Below are 18,680 nucleotides of genomic sequence, written 5' to 3' on the forward strand. Positions count from 1 at the left end.
TAGGGACAGCCCATTTGCCTCTTCCCATGTGACCTCTGTTCAGATAGGAAAAGTAAGGCTCAGATTCATGTTGATTTATGGGGCTGGGGACCTGGAGTCCAAAGACTTCAGGAGTCTTGGCTCTACTAGTGACTTATTAGGAACTTAAGTTACTGAGTCCCTTTGAGCCTCAGTTTCTCTAAATGTAAAAGACTATGCTCATATTCTCCACTTCATAGGGTTCTTGTGGGATAAAGGACTTGGATCTTGACAGGTCTGGGAATTCAGACCTGCTTTAGTGAGACTGGAGCATCAGCTTCACTAATGGAACCTGCCACCAGGGAGCAGGCTTGCCACATCCAAGTTCCCATTTGTCCAAAACACTCATTTCCTTTTTTTGAGCTTGATTGTCTAACTTTTTATTATGGAAAGAGTAAAAAATGCACAAAAATAGAATGGTATAATAAGCCTCATGTACCCAGCACTAAGTTTCAACAACTATCAACATTTTGCCAATCTTCCCCTCTCAGTTTGCTGTGCTGATAGTGGAGTATTTTAAAGCATATTCCAGACCTCATTTCGTTTCATCCATAATGCACGTGTGCTGCTCCAATTGAAAAAGACTTATTTTCGGCCGGGCGCTGTGGCTCACACCTGTAATCCCAGCACTTTGGGAGGCTGAGGTGGGCGGATCATCTGAGGTCGGGAGTTTCAGACCAGCCTGACCAACATAGAGAAACCCCATCTCTACTGAAAATACAAAATTAGCCAAGTGTGATGGCACATGCCTATAATCCCTGCTACTTGGGAGGCTGAGGCAGGAGAATCGCTTGAACCCAGGAGGCAGAGGTTGCAGTGAACCGAGATCGTGCTATTGCACTCCAGCCTGGGCAACAAGAGCGATACCACATCTCAAAAAAAAAAAAAAAAAAAAAAAAAAAAGAAAGAAAGAAAGAAAGAAAAAGACTTATTTTCACAAGCACTGTGTCACTTAACAAAAAAGAACAATAATTCCTTAATTTGATCTAAGTTCAAATTTAATTTTTTTTTTTTTTTTTTTTTAGGGTCTTACTCTGTCTCTAGCCCAGACTGGAGTGCAGTGGCATCATCTCCGCTCACTGCAACCTCTGCCTCCTGGGTTCAAGTGATTCTCCTGCCTCAGCCTCCCAAGTAGCTGGGACTACAGGTGTGTGCCACCACGCCTGGCTAATTTTTGCATTTTTTTATAGAGACTGTGTCGTTCACTGTGTTGGCCAGGCTGGTCTCAAACTCCTGGCCTCAAGTGATCTGCCTGCGTCAGCCTCCCAAAGTGTTGAGATTTCAGGTGTGGCTCACCGTGCCTAACCTATATGTAAATTTCTGAAGATGTCTTTTGACAGTTGACTCATTTGAATCGTGATCCAAATGAGTTTACTGCATTTGGTAAGTCACTTTCACATTCTACTGTCCAGTTTTACTTCTATATCATGAATCTACTGGAGAATCCAGGACACTTGTCCTATAGAATGCTCCACATTTGGAGTTTGACTGATTATGGTCTTTGTCTATCCCTCATATTTCTGGTAAACTGGTAATTAGATTTTGGCTTGATAAGGCTTAGGCTCTTTTTCTTTCTTTTTTTTTTTTTTGTTGTTGTTCTTTTTTTTGAGACAGGGTCTCGCTCTGTCACCCAGGCTGGAGTGCAGTGGCGAGATCTCGGCTCACTACAACCTCCGCCTCCCAGGTTCAAGAGATTCTCCTGCCTCAGCCTCCCAAGTAGCTGGGACTACAGGCGAGTGCCACCACGCCCGCCTAATTTTTTTTGTATTTTTAGTAGAGACAGGGTTTCACCATGTTGGCCAGGCTGGTCTCGAATTTCTGACCTCAAGTGATCCGCCTCCCTCGGCCTCCCAAAGTGCTAGGATTACAGGTGTGAGCCACCAAGCCAGGCCTCTTCCGCATACCTTTTCATGGCTGCATAGTACTTCAGCCTGTGTATGTACTATGATTTATTCAACCAGTTCTTTATCATTAGACATGTGAGCAGTTTCCAATCTTTTGCTACTGATTAATGCCATAATGAATAGCCTAGTATACACAGGTTTGTTTTTTTGTGTGTGTGTGTTTGCCGGTATATTACTAGGATAGATTCCTCGAAATCTAGTATTTGATCTAGGGTTACTGGATCAAATAATATTGCTATATATTGCCAAATTTCCTTGTTAACAGTTGTATCACTTTGCCTTCCCACCAGCCATGTATGAGAATGCTAGCCTTAGGAGTATTTTGATACCATATCAGATTGAGGAGGCTGCAGAGATGAATCACAGACAAGGTTCCTGCCCCTAGGAATTCTCAGTACTCCAGGAGGCCTCCAGGCTAAAAAAAAAAATGACATTAACATAATAAGCAGGGGGCAGATTTACCCCCAAGCTAATGAATCTTAAGCTTCAGAGTCCTGTACTTATAGGGACCCATTCCAATGTTCCAGATATGTGTTCACAGGGCCATTTTATAACCTTTTTCCTCAGGAGGACACCACAAATTATTTAAGCTTCAGGTCCCACAAGATCTAAACCCACCTCACAGACTTAACAGTGAGCCTAAATTGGGGGTGAGAGTGGATTTCAAATCTCATCTGCAGCCAACATGAGCAAGGGTTCCTATGATATTTAATGTCTGAGACAAAATGAAAACACTACTTTGATGGAGAGAGGTCCCTCCCCTGATTCGGATCAATAACCCACACAGGTAGTTAGCTGTCTACTTAGAGCCTTCTATATTCTCCCTCTACTTTTGAGGGCGGGAAATAAGTCTTGGCTGACACCAGTGTTTCCAGCAAACAGCTGAAGACTTGAACTTGGATGGCATTCAGGACAAAAATCTGAACAGATTACAGAACGGTTGTGGGTTTTTTTTTAAGGGGAGGGGGTGTTACACCAGGAGTGGGTATTCAAGGTAGACACACCCCAAAACAGACACTTCAGTGAAAAGAGGCAGAGGTGTTTCCTCGCCTGTTAAAACAGGATAATAAAACCTCCCCTTGTGGGGTTTGGTTAGGATTAAGCAAGATCATTTATATAAAGACCTAACCCAGTGCCAGACTCTCGGGAGAAGGGGCATAAATGGAGGACAGAAAATAAAATGGGTTGATCTTTGAGCACAGCGACAGGGATTCTTTGTACATCGTGCCTTATAGAGCGAGCGCTGGGAGGAGGAATCACCACCATGCTGAGAAGTAATGGGTGCAGAATAAATCGAGGAAGAAGGAAAGGACGTTTCTGGCGGATGCTTACTGATCTAACAACTGGATGACTGAGAGATGCGAGCCTGAGTGACCCTGGGCTGGCTGTGGGGCCGACAGCGTGCGGGATCTGACAGCGTGTGGCAGCCGAGCGACTGCGGCAGCAGCAGGGCCCCCATTGACTGTCCCGCCCTGAGAGGGGCCGGAGCGCGGTGGATCCTGGCTCGGACCCAGGCCTCTCCCGCGCGCCGACTGCAGGCCAACCCTGCACCAGGAGCCTCGGGGGGGCGCCGCGGGCACCGCAGCCAGGTGCAGGTGCCGCCGTCCCCTCACTCCCCACGCCGAGGAGGTGCTTGGCTCCCTGCGGCCGCGGCCGGGGAACAATGAGGCGCTGGCTTCTTTAAGGGAGATACCACCGCGCCGGCGGGGCAGGGGACGGCGTCCTCCCAGATGATCGCACCCAGCCCCGCGCCGCCGCCGCCGCCGTCTCGGCAACTGCACCGCCCGCAAACATGGCTCAGTGACTCGGACAAAAGCTGCAGTCTCCCTCCCGGCGGGGCGGACGCCAGGCCTCCTTGGTCGGACCGCACCTCCCCGCGGACCTGCCAAAGAGCACCGCGCCCCGCAGGCACCCGAGACCCGCGTGGAAGATGCACCGGGCGTTCCACCCCAGCGAGCCCCGCACCCCAGCCCGCAGCTCGGTAGGTCGGAAGCGGGACGGGTAGGGGGAAGGGAGGCCGCGGCCGGGCGCGCAGCCCCAGGGCCAGACTTGCCGCTGCAGACCGTCCCCGGGGCCGCGGGCCCTGAGCGCCCGCTGCGGCTGGAGGGTGGCCGAGCCCCGGCGTGGCGTGGCCTCGCCTCGCGGTTCCCGGGCCCGGCCACCCCTGCGGGGAGCAGCACCAGTGGTGCGCTCCGGAGCGCGCACACCTCCGACGACTCACGGCTCTGCAAATCCTCGGGAGAGGGAGGAGGCGAGCGGAGCGCCGGCCGCGCGCCTCGTCGGTGGCGCGGAACGTCCCGGCTCGCGCTACGGAAAGCCGGAGGGGGGCGGGGCGGTCGGCGTAAGGGGGTGTGTCCGCGCGCGCCGGCTGCTGACTGGAGGCGGCGGCAGCGGAGGCGCGAGCTGCCTGATAATGGCGGCCTGCAGAGCCCGTGAGAGGGAGAAGCGGCGGCGTCTACCCTGAGGTAAATCTGGCCCTTCGGCGTGGCGGAGAGGCCCTGCTGCAGAGCCGACGGCCCTGCATGTGCCTCCCTCCCTGGGAGGCCTGTCACAGACCTGTCAGCGGAGTCATCCCGGGGAAGGCCCTGCGGTCCTCAGGCCACCGGCCCAGTCGCGGCCTCCTCTCATACCGGGGCCACCTCCCCCCGGCCCTCAGCCCCCAGCCCCGAGGAGTTGAGGCAACTGCAGGGCTGGCTCCTCTGAGCGAAGGGGCTCGGGAGGCTCCCCTCCGGGCTTCATCTGAGCACGGCCGAGGAGGGGGAGGGCCTGACACTTGGCCAATGAGCGCGGCCTGAGCCGCCGCGTCGGGCAACACCTCTGGCGGGGACTGGCCTTTCCCGGGCGCCGGCAGGTGTCTGGCCTGGCCCGCCCGCGTCCCAGCGTCTGCTTAGAGCAGCGGGAGCGAGGGCCCGCCACTTTCGGTCGAAAGTCACTTAAGTTCGCACCGGATGCATCATTGGATCCGGGATCCCACGGGTTTCGTAAACACCCCTCTCCTCCCTATTCAGGAAGGTGCCGTTCCCCATGGGGACTGTACCAGGCTGGAGAGGACATGGCACTGCTTCAGAGACACGAACCACCTTGAGTGGATGTGATTGGCGATCCCCGTAGAGCAGGAAAGCTCGTCTGCTGTGCAGCCGGCGCAGAGGATTCTGTGGCAGGAAATTAGACACTAGGAAACTCAGTAGCGATTTGAAGGGTGGGTGTCCTGTTAGAGGAAATGAGACTGAACGCAATCTCAGAAGTCATTTCTTTTTATTAAATCTATCCCATGGACTTAAAGTAGTGGATCCCAACTTCTCAGGCTCTAGGGTCAGTAGCCTTTTGCTTCCCCAGCTACACAGAATAAATATTGTACAATCTCAGGTTACTTTTCTTGCCCGTGGTCACAATCTACAAATGAGAATTCGTGAAGTTCGTTATAATCTAGAAATTCTTTGGGGAGTGAGGAAGCACACTTTAGACTTTCTCCATTCAACACATGAGCATTTCTGTGCAGGGCCTTTGCTCTCGCCTTTAAACCGTTCAGTACGTTGAATTCCCAAGTACTCTGGCAGAGAGCCCCTTGATACGCAGGATCTTTGTTGGCAAAAATGACCTAGAACTAAATAGATATTGTTTACTCCAGCTCTTATGATTAGTAAAAAGGAAACATAAAAATTTTAAAATAGCTATTGTTAAATGACTATAAAAAGGTAACTGTATTCTAAGTAGCTTACTTTATTTTTAAATAAACGTTTCTGGCCAGGCGCGGTGGCTCACGCCTGTAATCCCAGCACTTTGGAAGGCCGAGGCGGGCGGATCACGAGGTCAGGAGATGGAGACCATCCTGGCTAACACGGTGAAACCCCGTCTCTACTAAAAATACAAAAAATTAGCCGGGCGTGGTGGCGGGCGCCTGTAGTCCCAGCTACTCTGGAGGCTGAGGCAGGAGAATGGCGTGAACCCGGGAGGCGGAGCTTGCAGTGAGCCGAGATCGAATCATTGCACTCCAGCCTGGGAGACAGAGCGAGAGAGGGAGACTGCGTCTCAAAAAAAAAAAAAAAAAGAAACGTTTATTTTCCACAAACTTTATTTTCATTTATTTTGGAAGAAATAAGGAGATGACATAAGAGACAGAATTAAAATATGAATAGATAGAGTTTGGCCACTTACTTTTACATAATGAAAACAAACATTTTCAGTTCTATAAATGATTTGGTTCACTTTCAGGCCTTAAGCATAAGCCAGGTGTTTGTATTTCTAACTGTGAGGGGGTTTTGTTTTTGCTGTTTTATGACCATTATGTGTGTGACAGCCTGAAGGAGAAGCTGGGATTTTGCTTGCTTGCCTGTTTTTTCCTGATCAGTAAATAAGAATGCTGAATTTTGGGGGTGTATTTTTAACAGTGACATTTTCAAGCAGTTCATATAAGAGACAGCATACTGCAGTGCTTCAAATCGTGGTCGTCTGAGGCAGATGGCTGGGTTTCAAATCCCACGTCCACCAGTTACTAGCTATTGACCTTAGGCGTTTCACTTAACCTCTCCATTATATAGTTTCATCTATAAAAAGACCATAATAGTATCTATCTCATAAGATTATTATGAGGATTAACTGAATTTAATATTCTAAAGAGCTTAAAACAGTTCCTGATACATGGTAAATACTACGTGTTAGCTTTATTGTTACTATTCTTAAAATTAGATTTCCCCTAGGTATAGCAAATATCCTTCATGCACTCCAGACAGTCAGACAGATGACAAGTAAATCATACATAAGAAGAAATACAAGCCAGTAGGTATATATAATTTCAACAGAGCACTTTGTTGATTTTTCCAGAAACCTCGACCTTGAAGATGGTGAGTAGCCAGCCAAAGTACGATCTAATACGGGAGGTAGGCCGAGGTAGTTACGGTGTTGTGTATGAAGCAGTCATCAGAAAGACCTCTGCACGGGTGGCAGTGAAGAAAATTCGATGTCACGCACCTGAAAATGTTGAACTAGCCCTTCGTGAGTTCTGGGCACTAAGCAGTATCAAGAGCCAGCATCCAAATGTGATTCACTTGGAGGAATGCATCCTACAAAAGGATGGGATGGTGCAAAAGATGTCCCACGGCTCTAATTCTTCCCTTTATTTACAGGTATGTGTTGTTGATTGGGAAATAGAAATGATTTGAACGTGGCATTGGCCAGCAAGAAGAGGAATGAAAGGGTCTAACGAACGTTTCCCTTTAAATGCAGGTGTTTTGTAGTTAGAAGTAGATAAGTGTCTGCCAAGAATTGAGTAGATGTTTGCTTTAAAACAAGGTTTTATTTAAACCTGTGATGCACATACCTAAAAATAACATAAGCCACCTGTTATGCAATGGTACTTGCCAGTCTGCATAGGAATGGGGCAAGATAGGAGCTAGAGAGGTGCTTGAGACTACAGTCTAATAACTTCATTTCTTTGAAATCAATAATTTTGGACTTGAGGGCAGAAGAAAAGGAAAAATTCCACAACCAGTAGCAACACCCCTAGGTAATTGGGCATCTCTTTTATAAATCACTGGTTTGAATGTAAGCCTTTGCTGTTTTAGAGGGATATTTGGTTTCTTCACCATGCAATTCCAGTTAATTTTCATGAAGTACATGGTTTAACACCTGAATGTTATTAACAGTGCTAACAGCTAACAGTTGAATTTGCACGCAGTTCCATGCTCTGTGCTGAGTGCTTTAAAAGCGGTTGCTCAAAACAATCCTATGAGGAAAGGACTATTATTATCTTCATTACAAATGAAGAAACTGAGGCTTAGTATAGATAACGAATTTATCCAAAGTCACATACATAGTAAGTGGTAGAATTGGGAGCTGGAGCTAAGACTGACAGCTAAAGCTTATGCTTTCTTAACTCCCAGATTACTCTTCTGTCAACCTGGGAAAATGGAAAAGCTTTTCTGTTTTTCGTCGGCTTCTGCCAGAAATTAAAATCTCTAGTAGCTCTATACTCAAAGAATAGAAAATATATTAAGACATAGCTTGTTAAAAGCTAGGGCAGAATTTCTTAAAGCTAGTCATTCTTGGGCCGGGCACAGTGGCTCACGCCTGTAATCCCAGCACTTTGGGAGGCTGAGACGGGCGGATCACGAGGTCAGGAGATCGAGACCATCCTGGCTAACACAGTGAAACCCCGTCTCTACTAAAAATACAAAAAAATTAGCTGGGCGTTGTGGCAGATGCCTGTAGTCCCAGCTACTCGGGAGGCTGAGGCAGGAGAATGGCCTGAACCGGGGAGGCGGAGTTTGCTGTGAGCCAAGATCTCGCCACTGCACTCCAGCCTGGGCGACTAAGCGAGACTCCGTCTCAAAAAAAAAAAAAAAAAAAAAAAAAGCTAGTCATTCTTGGAAAAGAAAACAACTTTCTTTGAGTGTGTCTAAATTCAGAATTTACCATCAGACTTTTACCATTTAAAAGTCTGCTTTTGGGCTGGGCATGGTGGCTTATCATGCCTGTAATCCCAGCACTTTGGGAGGCTGAGGCAGGCGGATCACCTGAAGTCAGGAGTTTGAAACCAGCCTGGCCAACATGGCGAAACCCTGTCTCTACTAAAAAACTACAAAAATTATCCTGGCATGATAACATGCAACTGTAGTCCTAACTACTCAGAAGGCTGAGGCAGGAGAATCTCTTGAATCCAGGAGGCAGAGGTTGCAGTGGACCAAGATCACAACACTGCACTCCAGCCTGGGGGACAGAGCAAGACTCCATCTCAAAAAAAAAAAGTCTGCTTTTGGCCAGGCGTAGTGGCTTATGCCTCTAATCCCAACAATTTAGGAGGGTGAAGCGGGAGGATCACTTCAACCCAGGAGTTCAAGACCAGCCTGGGTAACATGGCAAAACCCCATCTGTACAAAAAAAAGTGCAAAAATTAGCCAGGCATGGTGGCATGTGCCTTATAGTCCCAGCTACTTGGGAGGCTGAGATGAGAGAATCACTTGAACCCAGGAGGCAGAGGTTGCAGTGAACTGACATCATGCCACTGCACTGCAGCCTGGGTGACAGAGCGAGATTCTGTCTCAAAAATAAAACCTCTGTTTTTAAAACAAGAAAAGTTTTGGACTAGGAACAACAAAGAAAACAAATACACAAATGCATGTATTAAGAAACTTGCGTGTTTCCTTGTATGATGAGCAGTATTAGTCTTGAGAACTTAATTTATATTAATTTATATTGCAGTTTAGCACTCTGTGCCCTGAAGTTTTTTTTTTTTGAGAAGAAGTTTTTGCTCTTGTTGCCCAGGCTGGAGCGCAATGGCGCGATCTCGGCTTACTGCCACCTCCGCCTCCCGGGTTCAAGCAGTTCTCCTGCCTCAGCCTCCTGAGTAGCTGGGATTACAGGCAACTGCCACCACGCCTGGCTAATTTTTGTATATTTAGTAGAGATGGGATTTCACCATGTGGACCAGGCTGGTCTTGAACTTCTGACCTCAGGTGATCCACCCGCCTCGGCCTCCCAAAGTGCTGGGATTACAGGCGTGAGCCACTGTGCCCGGCCTTTTTTTTTTTTTTTTTTTTTTTTTTTTTTTTTTTGAGATGGAGTCTTGCTCTGTCGCTCAGGCTGGAGTGCAGTGGTGCGATCTCGGCTCACTGCAACCTCCGCCCCCCAGGTTCAAGTGATTCTCCTGGCTCAACCTCCTGAGTAGTTGGGACTACAGGCGCCCGTCACCATGCCTGGCTAATTTTTGTATGTTTAGTAAAAATGGAGTTTCACCATGTTGGCTAGGCTGGTCTCAAACTCCAGACCTCAAGTGATCCATCTGCTTCGGCCTCCCAAAGTGCCGGGATTACAGGCATGAGCCACCTCGCCCAGCCAATGCCCTGAAGTTTTCCGTTTTATGACAGTAAAAATAACTATTTAGCCTCTGTGCATTTTATTGTTTGCTTTTCTTAAAGTGCTTATTATGTAAGTTGAATTGATAGAAAATATTGGAAACATTCTTACTATGTTCTCTCTGAAAAGTGGATAGAGGCCAGGCATGGTGGCTCACACCTATAATCCTAGCCGAGGTGGGCAGATCGGCTGAGCTCAGGAGTCTGAAACCAGCCCCGGCAACACAGTGAAACTAAAATACAAAAAATTAGCCAGGTGTGGCAGCGTGTGCCTGTAATCCCAGCTACCCAGGAGACTGAGGCAGGAGAATTGCTTGAACCCGGGAGGCGGAGATTGCAGTGAACCAAGATCATGCCACTGCACTCCAGCCTGGGTGACAGAACGAGACTCCATCTCCAAAACAAAAAAACAAAAAAAAAGTGGATGGAAAGCCAAACATGGTGGCTCACACCTGTAATCCCAGCACTTCGGGAGGCTGAGGCAGGCAGATCACTTGAGGCCAGGAGTTCAAGACCAGCCTGGGCAACGTGGCAAAACCTCATCTCTACGAAAAATACAAAAAGTTAGCCGGGTGTGGTGGCACATGCCAGTGGTCCCATCTCCTTGGAGGGCTGAGGTGGGAGGATCACTTGAGCCTTGGAGGTGGAAGTTACAGTGAGCCGAGATTGGGCCACTGCACTCCAGCCTGGGCGACAGCCAGACCCTTGGGCCACTGCACTCTAGCCTGGGTGACAGCCAGACCCTGTCTCAAAAAAAAAAAAAAAAAAGTGGATAGAACCTTGCTGAACTTTACATTGAGTTTTAGAGACTAAGAGGCATGATCTATTTTGAACTAGAAAAGCAAAGGTATTTAAACAAAAGATTTATTAGCTGAGCATGGTGGCACACACCTTTAGTCCCAGCTATTCAGGAAGCGGAGGCAGGAGGATTGCTAGAGTCCAGGAGTTCAAGACTGCAGTGAGCCATGATTATTGCACCACTGCACTCTAGCCCTTCTCACAGAGTGGGACCCTGTCTCAAAAATAAACAAGCAAACAAGCAAACATATTATTTAGTGCTGAGTCCAGATCCAGCAATTGTTATCGTAACTAAGCATTAGCTCATAAAGTTTTAAGATGTAAAGGACTACCAGACTTGATTCAGTGATTTTTATATCTAAATCACCTTTTTGTTTAGTAAATCTCTTTCATCTTTTAAAGCCTGATAGACTTGTGTTTCACTTATGGTATGTTTTGCTAGCTGAATGACCTTGGATAAATAACCCAACTCTTCCTAGTCTCTATTTCTTCATATTTAACATAAGGGGTAATAATATCTACTTTGTATAGGAGTTGTCAAAATTAGAGATGTTGCAGAAACAATACTTGGTACATATAAGTACTCAGTAATTGGTACCTCTATTAAAATTGTCTTTTCTATGGATTTGTTTAGTTGTCCAGACATTCATCAACACATTTAGCAAGTGCCTTCTCTAAATTTACATCTAGTAAAGACAACCAATATTTACATTTAGTAAAGACAAACAAATCTGTAATATGACTACAGAGTCCCTATGCATGGTATATTCTCCATACAGATTTTAATTTTTCTCCATGTTTTTCCTGATGTGTTCTTCCTTGTTCTCAGTTGGAATCACTGAATCAGTTTCTGATAGCCAAAAGCCTCACCTAGAAGAAAATGTAAAACAATTAACAGAGGTTACAATCTCATGCATAGGAACCTAGTGGCCAGTCTGTGTACTTGTGATAAATATCATGAATGAGAAGTACAGGATGCATACAACAGGGAAACCTACATAATCCCGTGGTTCAAAAGTTACAAATTGTTGGCTGGACGCTGTGGCTTACGCCTGTAATCCCAGCACTTTGGGAGGCTGAGGCAGGTGAATCACTTGAGTGCAGAAGTTCAAGATTAGCCTGGACAACATGGTGAAACCCTATCCATACAAAAAGTTTAAAAATTAGCCGGGCGTGGTGGTGCATGCCTGTAGTCTCAGCTACTTGGGAGGCTGAGGCAGGAGGATCACTTGAGCCAGGGAGATTGAGGCTGCAGTGAGCCATGATTGTGCCACTGCACTCCAACCTGGGTAGTAGAGCAAGACCTTGTCTCACACACACACACACACAAAATATATATATAATTGTCTAAAACTTGTAGTGTGAAGAGGAGTTAGCTGGATAAGTGAGAAAAATTTCCTAGGCAGAAAAAAACTGTACATACAAAGGTCTTGAAGCAAAACACATGAAGTGTTTAAAAATTGAAAGAAGAGGCTGGGCGCAGTGCTCACACCTGTGATCCCAGCACTTTGGGAGGCCGAGGGGTGGATCACAAGGTCAAGACGTCAAGACCATCTTGGCCACAATGGTGAAACCCCGTCTCTACAAAAAATTCAAAAATTAGCTGGGCATAGTGGCGCATGCCTGTAGTCCCAGCTACTTGGGAGGCTGAGGCAGGAGAGTCTCCTGAACCTGGGAAGCAGAGGTTGCGGTGAGCTGAGATCGCACCACTGCACTCCAGCCTGGCAACAGAGTGAGACTCTGTCTCAAAAAAAAAAAAAAATTGAAAGAAGATGGTGAGATAGAGTTGTTTTAGATGAGGCTAGAGGGGACAGCAGGAGTCAGAGCACACAAGGTCTCATAACCCATGTTAAAGAGCTTAGACTATATCCTAAGAGAACAGGGAAGCCATTGAAGGGCCTTAGTCAAGAGAAACCAATGGCTAACATCCTCTACATGTTAAAATACGCAGATTGGGCGCTGCATTTCCATAGCTCTCAGCCAGAGGCCCCGTGGCCTGTTTTCGTATGGTTTCGATGCTAAAAATAGTTTTCAGATTTTAAGACTTCTGGGGGAAAAAAGAAAGGAAGAAGTATATGGTACCTTATGTGGCTGTCAAGCCCGAAATATTTACTATCTGGCCTTACTCTAAAACATTCTTCGAACGCTGGGACTCTGCATTGCTCAAAGCTATTTAGGAAGTTTGCTTTTGAGAGTAAAGACAGAAGAAGAAAACCATGTTTAGTATCAGTGCACCTGGTAAATAATTATGTGATCTGTACCTTTCTTTCATTTTCTGTCTCACTGGCAAACGTGCAACAAGGAAAACTCATGCAAAAGAGGTATCTGCAGATCATTGCAATTACTATTGTCTGCCATGTGGAGAGATGGCGTGAAGAGATGTTCTTTGCTGGTGCTTTCCCAAATGGTAGAGAAAGTACCAGTAGATTTAAATGTGAAATTAGCAATTCATTCACTCTTCAGCAACTCTTTGGCCTTTTCTGTTCAACTCATGGGTCTGAAAAGGACACCATACAACAAATGCTTTTAAAAGACAATATACAGGGCTGGGTGCCATGGCTCACGCCTATAGTCCCAGCACTTTGGGAGGCCGAGGTAGGCGGATCACGAGGTCAAGAGATTGAGACCATCCTGGCCAACATGGTGAAACCCCGTCTCTACTAAAAATACAAAAGTTAGCTGGGCATGGTGGCAGGTGCCTGTTGTCCCAGCTACTCGGGAGGCCGAGGCAGGAGAATCTGTTGAACTCGGGAGGCAGAGGTTGCAGTGAGCCGAGATTGTGCCATTGCACTCCAGCCTGGTGACAGAGCGAGACTCCGTCTCAAAAAAAAAAAAAAAAAGACTATATACTGTATTTTAGAGTGATAGTTCATGTCCAGTGAAGTAATTCTATTGAATTTCAAGTAAAGGAGAGTTATAACTAGATAATAATAACAAACACAACTGTGATTTAGGTTTTCAGTTTGTGTGAAAGAAGAAATATACAAATTCAGAGTTGATTTTTTAATATCAAAATGCATATTTGAAAACAAAATAATAAAAAATATTTAAAATTTTAAAAAATGCATATTTGATTTTTATAAATTGGTTTTTAAAAGTCATCCAGTGAAAGAGCCAACGTATTTGCATTCTGCCTATAGAAGTTTATGAAGTACCGATGTCAGTCTTTATTTTATTAGTGACTACAGGAACAGCTATTTCTGCAACAACCAGTTGTTCCTTGATCATTTTTCTGTCGATTTCACAGGTTATGTTGATAGTGTCTGTGCAATGAGTAAGAAGTATATTTCAGGCGATTTCACTGAATAGAGTTTCCTAATTGAGGTTTATACCCCAGCTGGCAATTTCCTAGGTCTATCTGCTGAAACTTTGGTCTTTTCATGAAGCTATGAGCTAGGTGGGTAGAGTTCAGCTCCACTGACACATGGAGAAAATGTGTGGCCACTTGGACGCTTTTCAAAATAAAGCTATTTTAAAATTTTTACCCCTTGGTTTAGAGCTTTGGTGTATATTTATCAGGGACAAAATGACAATTTGAAGCATTTTTTAAAGTTTAAAATAAAATGCATATATGAAAGCACTGATTAAATAAAATATTATAGAGTTTCCACTTAAAGGTGGAGACTGACTTAACCTTTCAATTATTCTTTTCCTATAACTGAATTGTATAACCTGTGCAAATGATTGTAATCTTTTTTTTTTTTCCTTCTTGTAGCTTGTAGAAACTTCATTAAAAGGAGAAATTGCCTTTGATCCCAGAAGCGCCTATTATTTGTGGTTTGTGATGGATTTTTGTGACGGAGGAGATATGAATGAGTATCTGTTGTCCAGGAAACCCAATCGTAAAACTAACACCAGCTTCATGCTTCAGCTGAGCAGTGCCCTGGCTTTCTTGCATAAAAACCAGATCATCCACCGAGATCTTAAGCCTGATAACATCTTGATTTCTCAAACCAGGTTGGATACCAGTGACTTGGAACCTACACTCAAAGTGGCTGATTTTGGTCTAAGTAAAGTTTGTTCAGCCTCTGGGCAGAACCCAGAAGAACCTGTCAGTGTAAACAAGTGTTTCCTTTCCACAGCATGTGGAACAGATTTTTACATGGCTCCTGAAGTTTGGGAAGGACATTACACAGCAAAAGCTGACATCTTTGCTCTGGGGATTATCATCTGGGCAATGCTGGAAAGGATCACATTCATAGACACAGAGACAAAGAAGGAACTCTTGGGGAGTTATGTAAAACAAGGAACTGAGATTGTGCCTGTTGGGGAGGCACTTCTGGAAAATCCCAAAATGGAACTTCTCATTCCTGTGAAGAAAAAATCTATGAATGGGCGAATGAAACAACTGATTAAGGAAATGCTGGCTGCAAACCCTCAGGATCGTCCAGATGCTTTTGAACTAGAACTCAGATTAGTACAAATTGCATTTAAAGATAGCAGCTGGGAAACGTGACACATATTATTTGCAAATACCATGGATGATATGCTGCTTCTGTTTAACAGTGATGCAACATTATGTGGCTGAAAAAGAATATAAAAAGCTAGACTCCACCCTCTAAGGGTTTAGATTTTTTGTGGGATTTTTTTTTCCTCATTTTTCTTAAAGCCAAGTTGGCCGTTTTATTAGTATGTTTCAAATGTGTATTACCAATGTGGGTGTAAATTTTTAAAAAATGATTATTGATAGAAGTTTGGCAGGAAAATTCTTTAAGAGCTAACAAGAGAAGAGAGTCCAGTTTTCTGGAAATATGTCTCTAAGTATTTTAGACATTCCTTGTCAGTATTAGGAATTTCCATGGGAGAAGAGGTTTGCATGCTGGTAATGCAACCTTTGAAACTTTGTAAAGGAAACATATATGTATATATTTATGTATATGTAAGTATGTGAATGTGCGCATTTTGCATTCCATATGAAAAAAATGCCACGTCTGTTTAAATTATTTGATGTAGGTTTGGGTTTTTGAGATTTGCTGGTGAAATCAGTGACGAAAAATAAACAAACCTTCTCTTATCTTCCGACTCTGCCCCTCCCCCTAATGAAATCATTTTTTTTTTTTTTATTTTTGTAATATACAGCTTTTTTTTTAAAGGCATCAGTTTGGAGGGTCTAAAATTATCTGGTAAAACATAAATGAAATTAAGTGATCCAAAGCTGCTGAAGTATGTTTGAACTCTCCAGTGCCCTATAGCTGCAAGAGTTGAATTAGTCATGCAGTCATATGGTAGCAGGTTGGTGATTCAGGCCGACCTTCTTTAGGTAACCGAGCATTTATTTAACCAACTAAACCACTGCATTGGGACGTCTGCACTTGAGCTTCTACAATCTGATATAAATCTGAATACAGGATTATTCTGTTTCTGAAAACTTTGCTATGTATGAACTGTAATACTTGATATATTTTTGGTTTGAAGACTTTGTCTAAGCCTCATTATACTGAAGTTGAAGAAACCAAATGAGCTCTACCCTCACTTTGCCTGCCTTGATAATGGTCACTCGTTGAGTCACTGGAGTTCCTTTCATTTTGGCACTGATGCTGTTTTCTCTTGTCTGATTTGAGACAGTACTGGTAATAATGTGGTTGCTGAAAATGTTGATCACCTTTATCTAAAGTGGGAGAAGGTACAGTTACAGTATGGCAAATGGATAAAATATTGTGGCATCAACTACTTTTAAAGTAGAAAAGCTATCCATTTTATACAATCACTGATATAGTCTGTGTCAAAAAACCAACAGACCATTATTCCTCTTGAAGTTAGTTTGATTTTAACTTTGTATGGTTGTCTACAATTTGTTTTCCTGTAAAGGCAGATAGTTTAAAGGATAGAATGCTTTCCTAAAACAACATTAGCCTTTAAGGTTAAATAGACTTTACATTGTATCTAAGTTAATCTTTATAAAGCACTAGAATTTTTGGTCAAAAGCCAAACAAAATAGTATTAGAATATTGAAATTATTGATAGCTTGCATAATCTCAGCTTTTTTGAACTTCCACAATTTTTGGAATATGTCATAATTTTTTTCCCTGTTTCAAATGTGTTCAGAGGAAATAGAATGTAAAACATCACAAAAAAAATTGCAGTACATAAAATTTCTGGACTATGTTAGTTACTTGATCTGGAAGTTTAAAATTTGGACTAAAAGGGTTTATTGAAATAAAGCCTCTTAAAATGAAAAAATCATATACTTTTGACATCACTTTTAAGCTAATAAGTATAAGAATTGTTTTGGAAATTAGAGGTGGAAACGCACTGGAACCTCATGATAATTGACCCTCTGGATCACCAGATTAGTTTAATTTAACAGATATGTCCAAGGAAGTTGAGCTATAGGGAGTAAGAAAAAGCATCATGATAACGTCTAGTCAATAACATGGCACTTCAGCAGAGATTCATAGATGATGGTATGCCCATGCATCATTTGCTCTTCAAATATCTATGTGCTTGGAGCCACAGTTTCCTAAGCGCATAGTTTTTGGTCCTGCCTCATGTAAAATAGTTAATGATTATCATTTACTTGGAAAGATTTTACCTGTGAAGTGAAATTCTTTCATTGGGGGTAAGGGTATGAGGTGATCAGGAAGTTTCTTCTGGAATTTTATCAAGTCCTTGTATTCTAAAATAGCCAAGCAAAATGATAGTAAATTCTTTGTCTTTGTTCTTTCGGTCAGAGGTATTTATTAAGTACCTACTGTGTGCTCAGCACTAAAGATTTGTTGATAAAATGACAATTAAAAAATGGCATTTAGCCAAAGGCCTTTTCCACCAGGAGTAAGAAAAGATGGTTAGTGATATTTGGAAATACCTGGATATTTGCTAGAGGAAAAATGAAAGCAAAACTTTGTGCACGGTGCCTTGCCCATAATAGGTACTCAATAAGCAATTGTTCCTCATAGAGTCTTTTGCCATGGTTTATGGTGTTTTTTGAAATTTGTCTTAATTGAAAAAAGACCAAATATTTCAAATGAGCTTATAGGCAGCTGTGGCCAGTTAAAATATGGGGTTGTACAGTTAGTTCCTAGAATGTTATTTTGCACTAGTTGTCACTTAGAAAGATGGGGTTCCTGTAGATTTTTTGGTGCTAAGGGATACTTTGTCATTATGATGAAGTAAGTGTTAAGTGTCAGATAAATAGCACACAGAATAGTTCTTTCTGCTGGTCTGTTTTTTCTCTTCGTTGTTGTTGTTTTTAATTGTAATTGTTATCAATCAAACTATTGTAGCAGCTACAAAGTAATTCACCAGCATGACAAAATGGTCAAAAAATAAGTCATCAGCACTTAAGAAATGAAAGCAACTTTTGAAATTTTCTGTTAAAATTGTCAAATATATTTTATGAAGAATTTATAAAAGGGGAAAATGATTGTAATTTATTGTTCATGACTTTTTTTTTTTAAATAAAGTGAGTTTCAACAAAAAAAAAACCCTGAAAATTCTACATTGCTGCTTTAGTGGCTCTGTGAGTAGTTCTGTAGTACTTTACTTCATGAGCATAAAATAGAAGGTATAAAATCTGAAACAATGTATTTTTCAGACTTACCTATTAAATGACTCTGAAATAGAAGTGATTGCCAAGGAAAAGATGACTGAATTACAGGAGTTTCAGCATTTCAAGTTCTCTTAAGATTTTAATGCTGTCTTGCTGTATTTGCTTTGCATACAAGAAGTCGTATTGCCAGAGATGAAATTTTTTATTCATTTATCCGTCTATTTCATTAAGCTGAGGATGCAGCTCAGACTCAGCATAATATATATTAAATAAATGAGAGGATGCAATTTTTCAATCTATAACTTGAGACCATAGTTTAATTTTCTGTTAAAAAGTTGGGCCCACTTTTTTATGTTTATCATTTCTGCCTGAAGATACAGTCTATTTAGTGGTCCAATGGAACAGCAGAGGGGAATATGGAAGACAGAAAACAGCTCTACATGTGACCTAGTGAAAGTAGGCATCAAGAATTGTGGCTTCAAAAATAAAACCAAAAAAATGGGGAAAAAAAAGAATTGTAGCTTCCCGCTCTTCTGCTTTCCCTTGGTATAACCTTTATAGACAGGCAAATTTTGCTTTCTAGAGATTGTTTTTAATTGAAGCTTTAAATATTTGTATTTA

General features: G+C 43.4%; 1 protein-coding gene across 3 annotated transcripts; it reads left to right on the plus strand.

The window, feature by feature from the left end:
- The first annotated feature begins 3,764 nt into the window (after positions 1-3,764).
- Positions 3,765-17,995, plus strand: PDIK1L (PDLIM1 interacting kinase 1 like). Of its 3 annotated transcripts, none has more exons than XM_032759390.2 (3): positions 3,765-3,903; positions 6,744-7,045; positions 14,286-17,995. In XM_032759390.2, exons 2-3 carry the CDS (start codon positions 6,761-6,763, stop codon positions 15,024-15,026), a joined length of 1,026 nt encoding a protein of 341 aa, XP_032615281.1. In that variant the 5' UTR covers positions 3,765-3,903; positions 6,744-6,760; the 3' UTR covers positions 15,027-17,995. The 3 variants fall into 3 exon arrangements, with proteins under 3 accessions (XP_032615281.1, XP_032615283.1, XP_058300469.1); XM_032759392.2 differs by lacking the exon at positions 3,765-3,903 and adding an exon at positions 4,311-4,387; XM_058444486.1 differs by lacking the exon at positions 3,765-3,903 and adding an exon at positions 5,016-5,121.
- Positions 17,996-18,680: the final 685 nt, after the last annotated feature.

The sequence above is a fragment of the Hylobates moloch genome, unplaced genomic scaffold (genome assembly GCF_009828535.3).
Source record: "Hylobates moloch isolate HMO894 unplaced genomic scaffold, HMol_V3 SCAFFOLD_9, whole genome shotgun sequence".
Lineage (NCBI taxonomy): Eukaryota > Metazoa > Chordata > Mammalia > Primates > Hylobatidae > Hylobates > Hylobates moloch.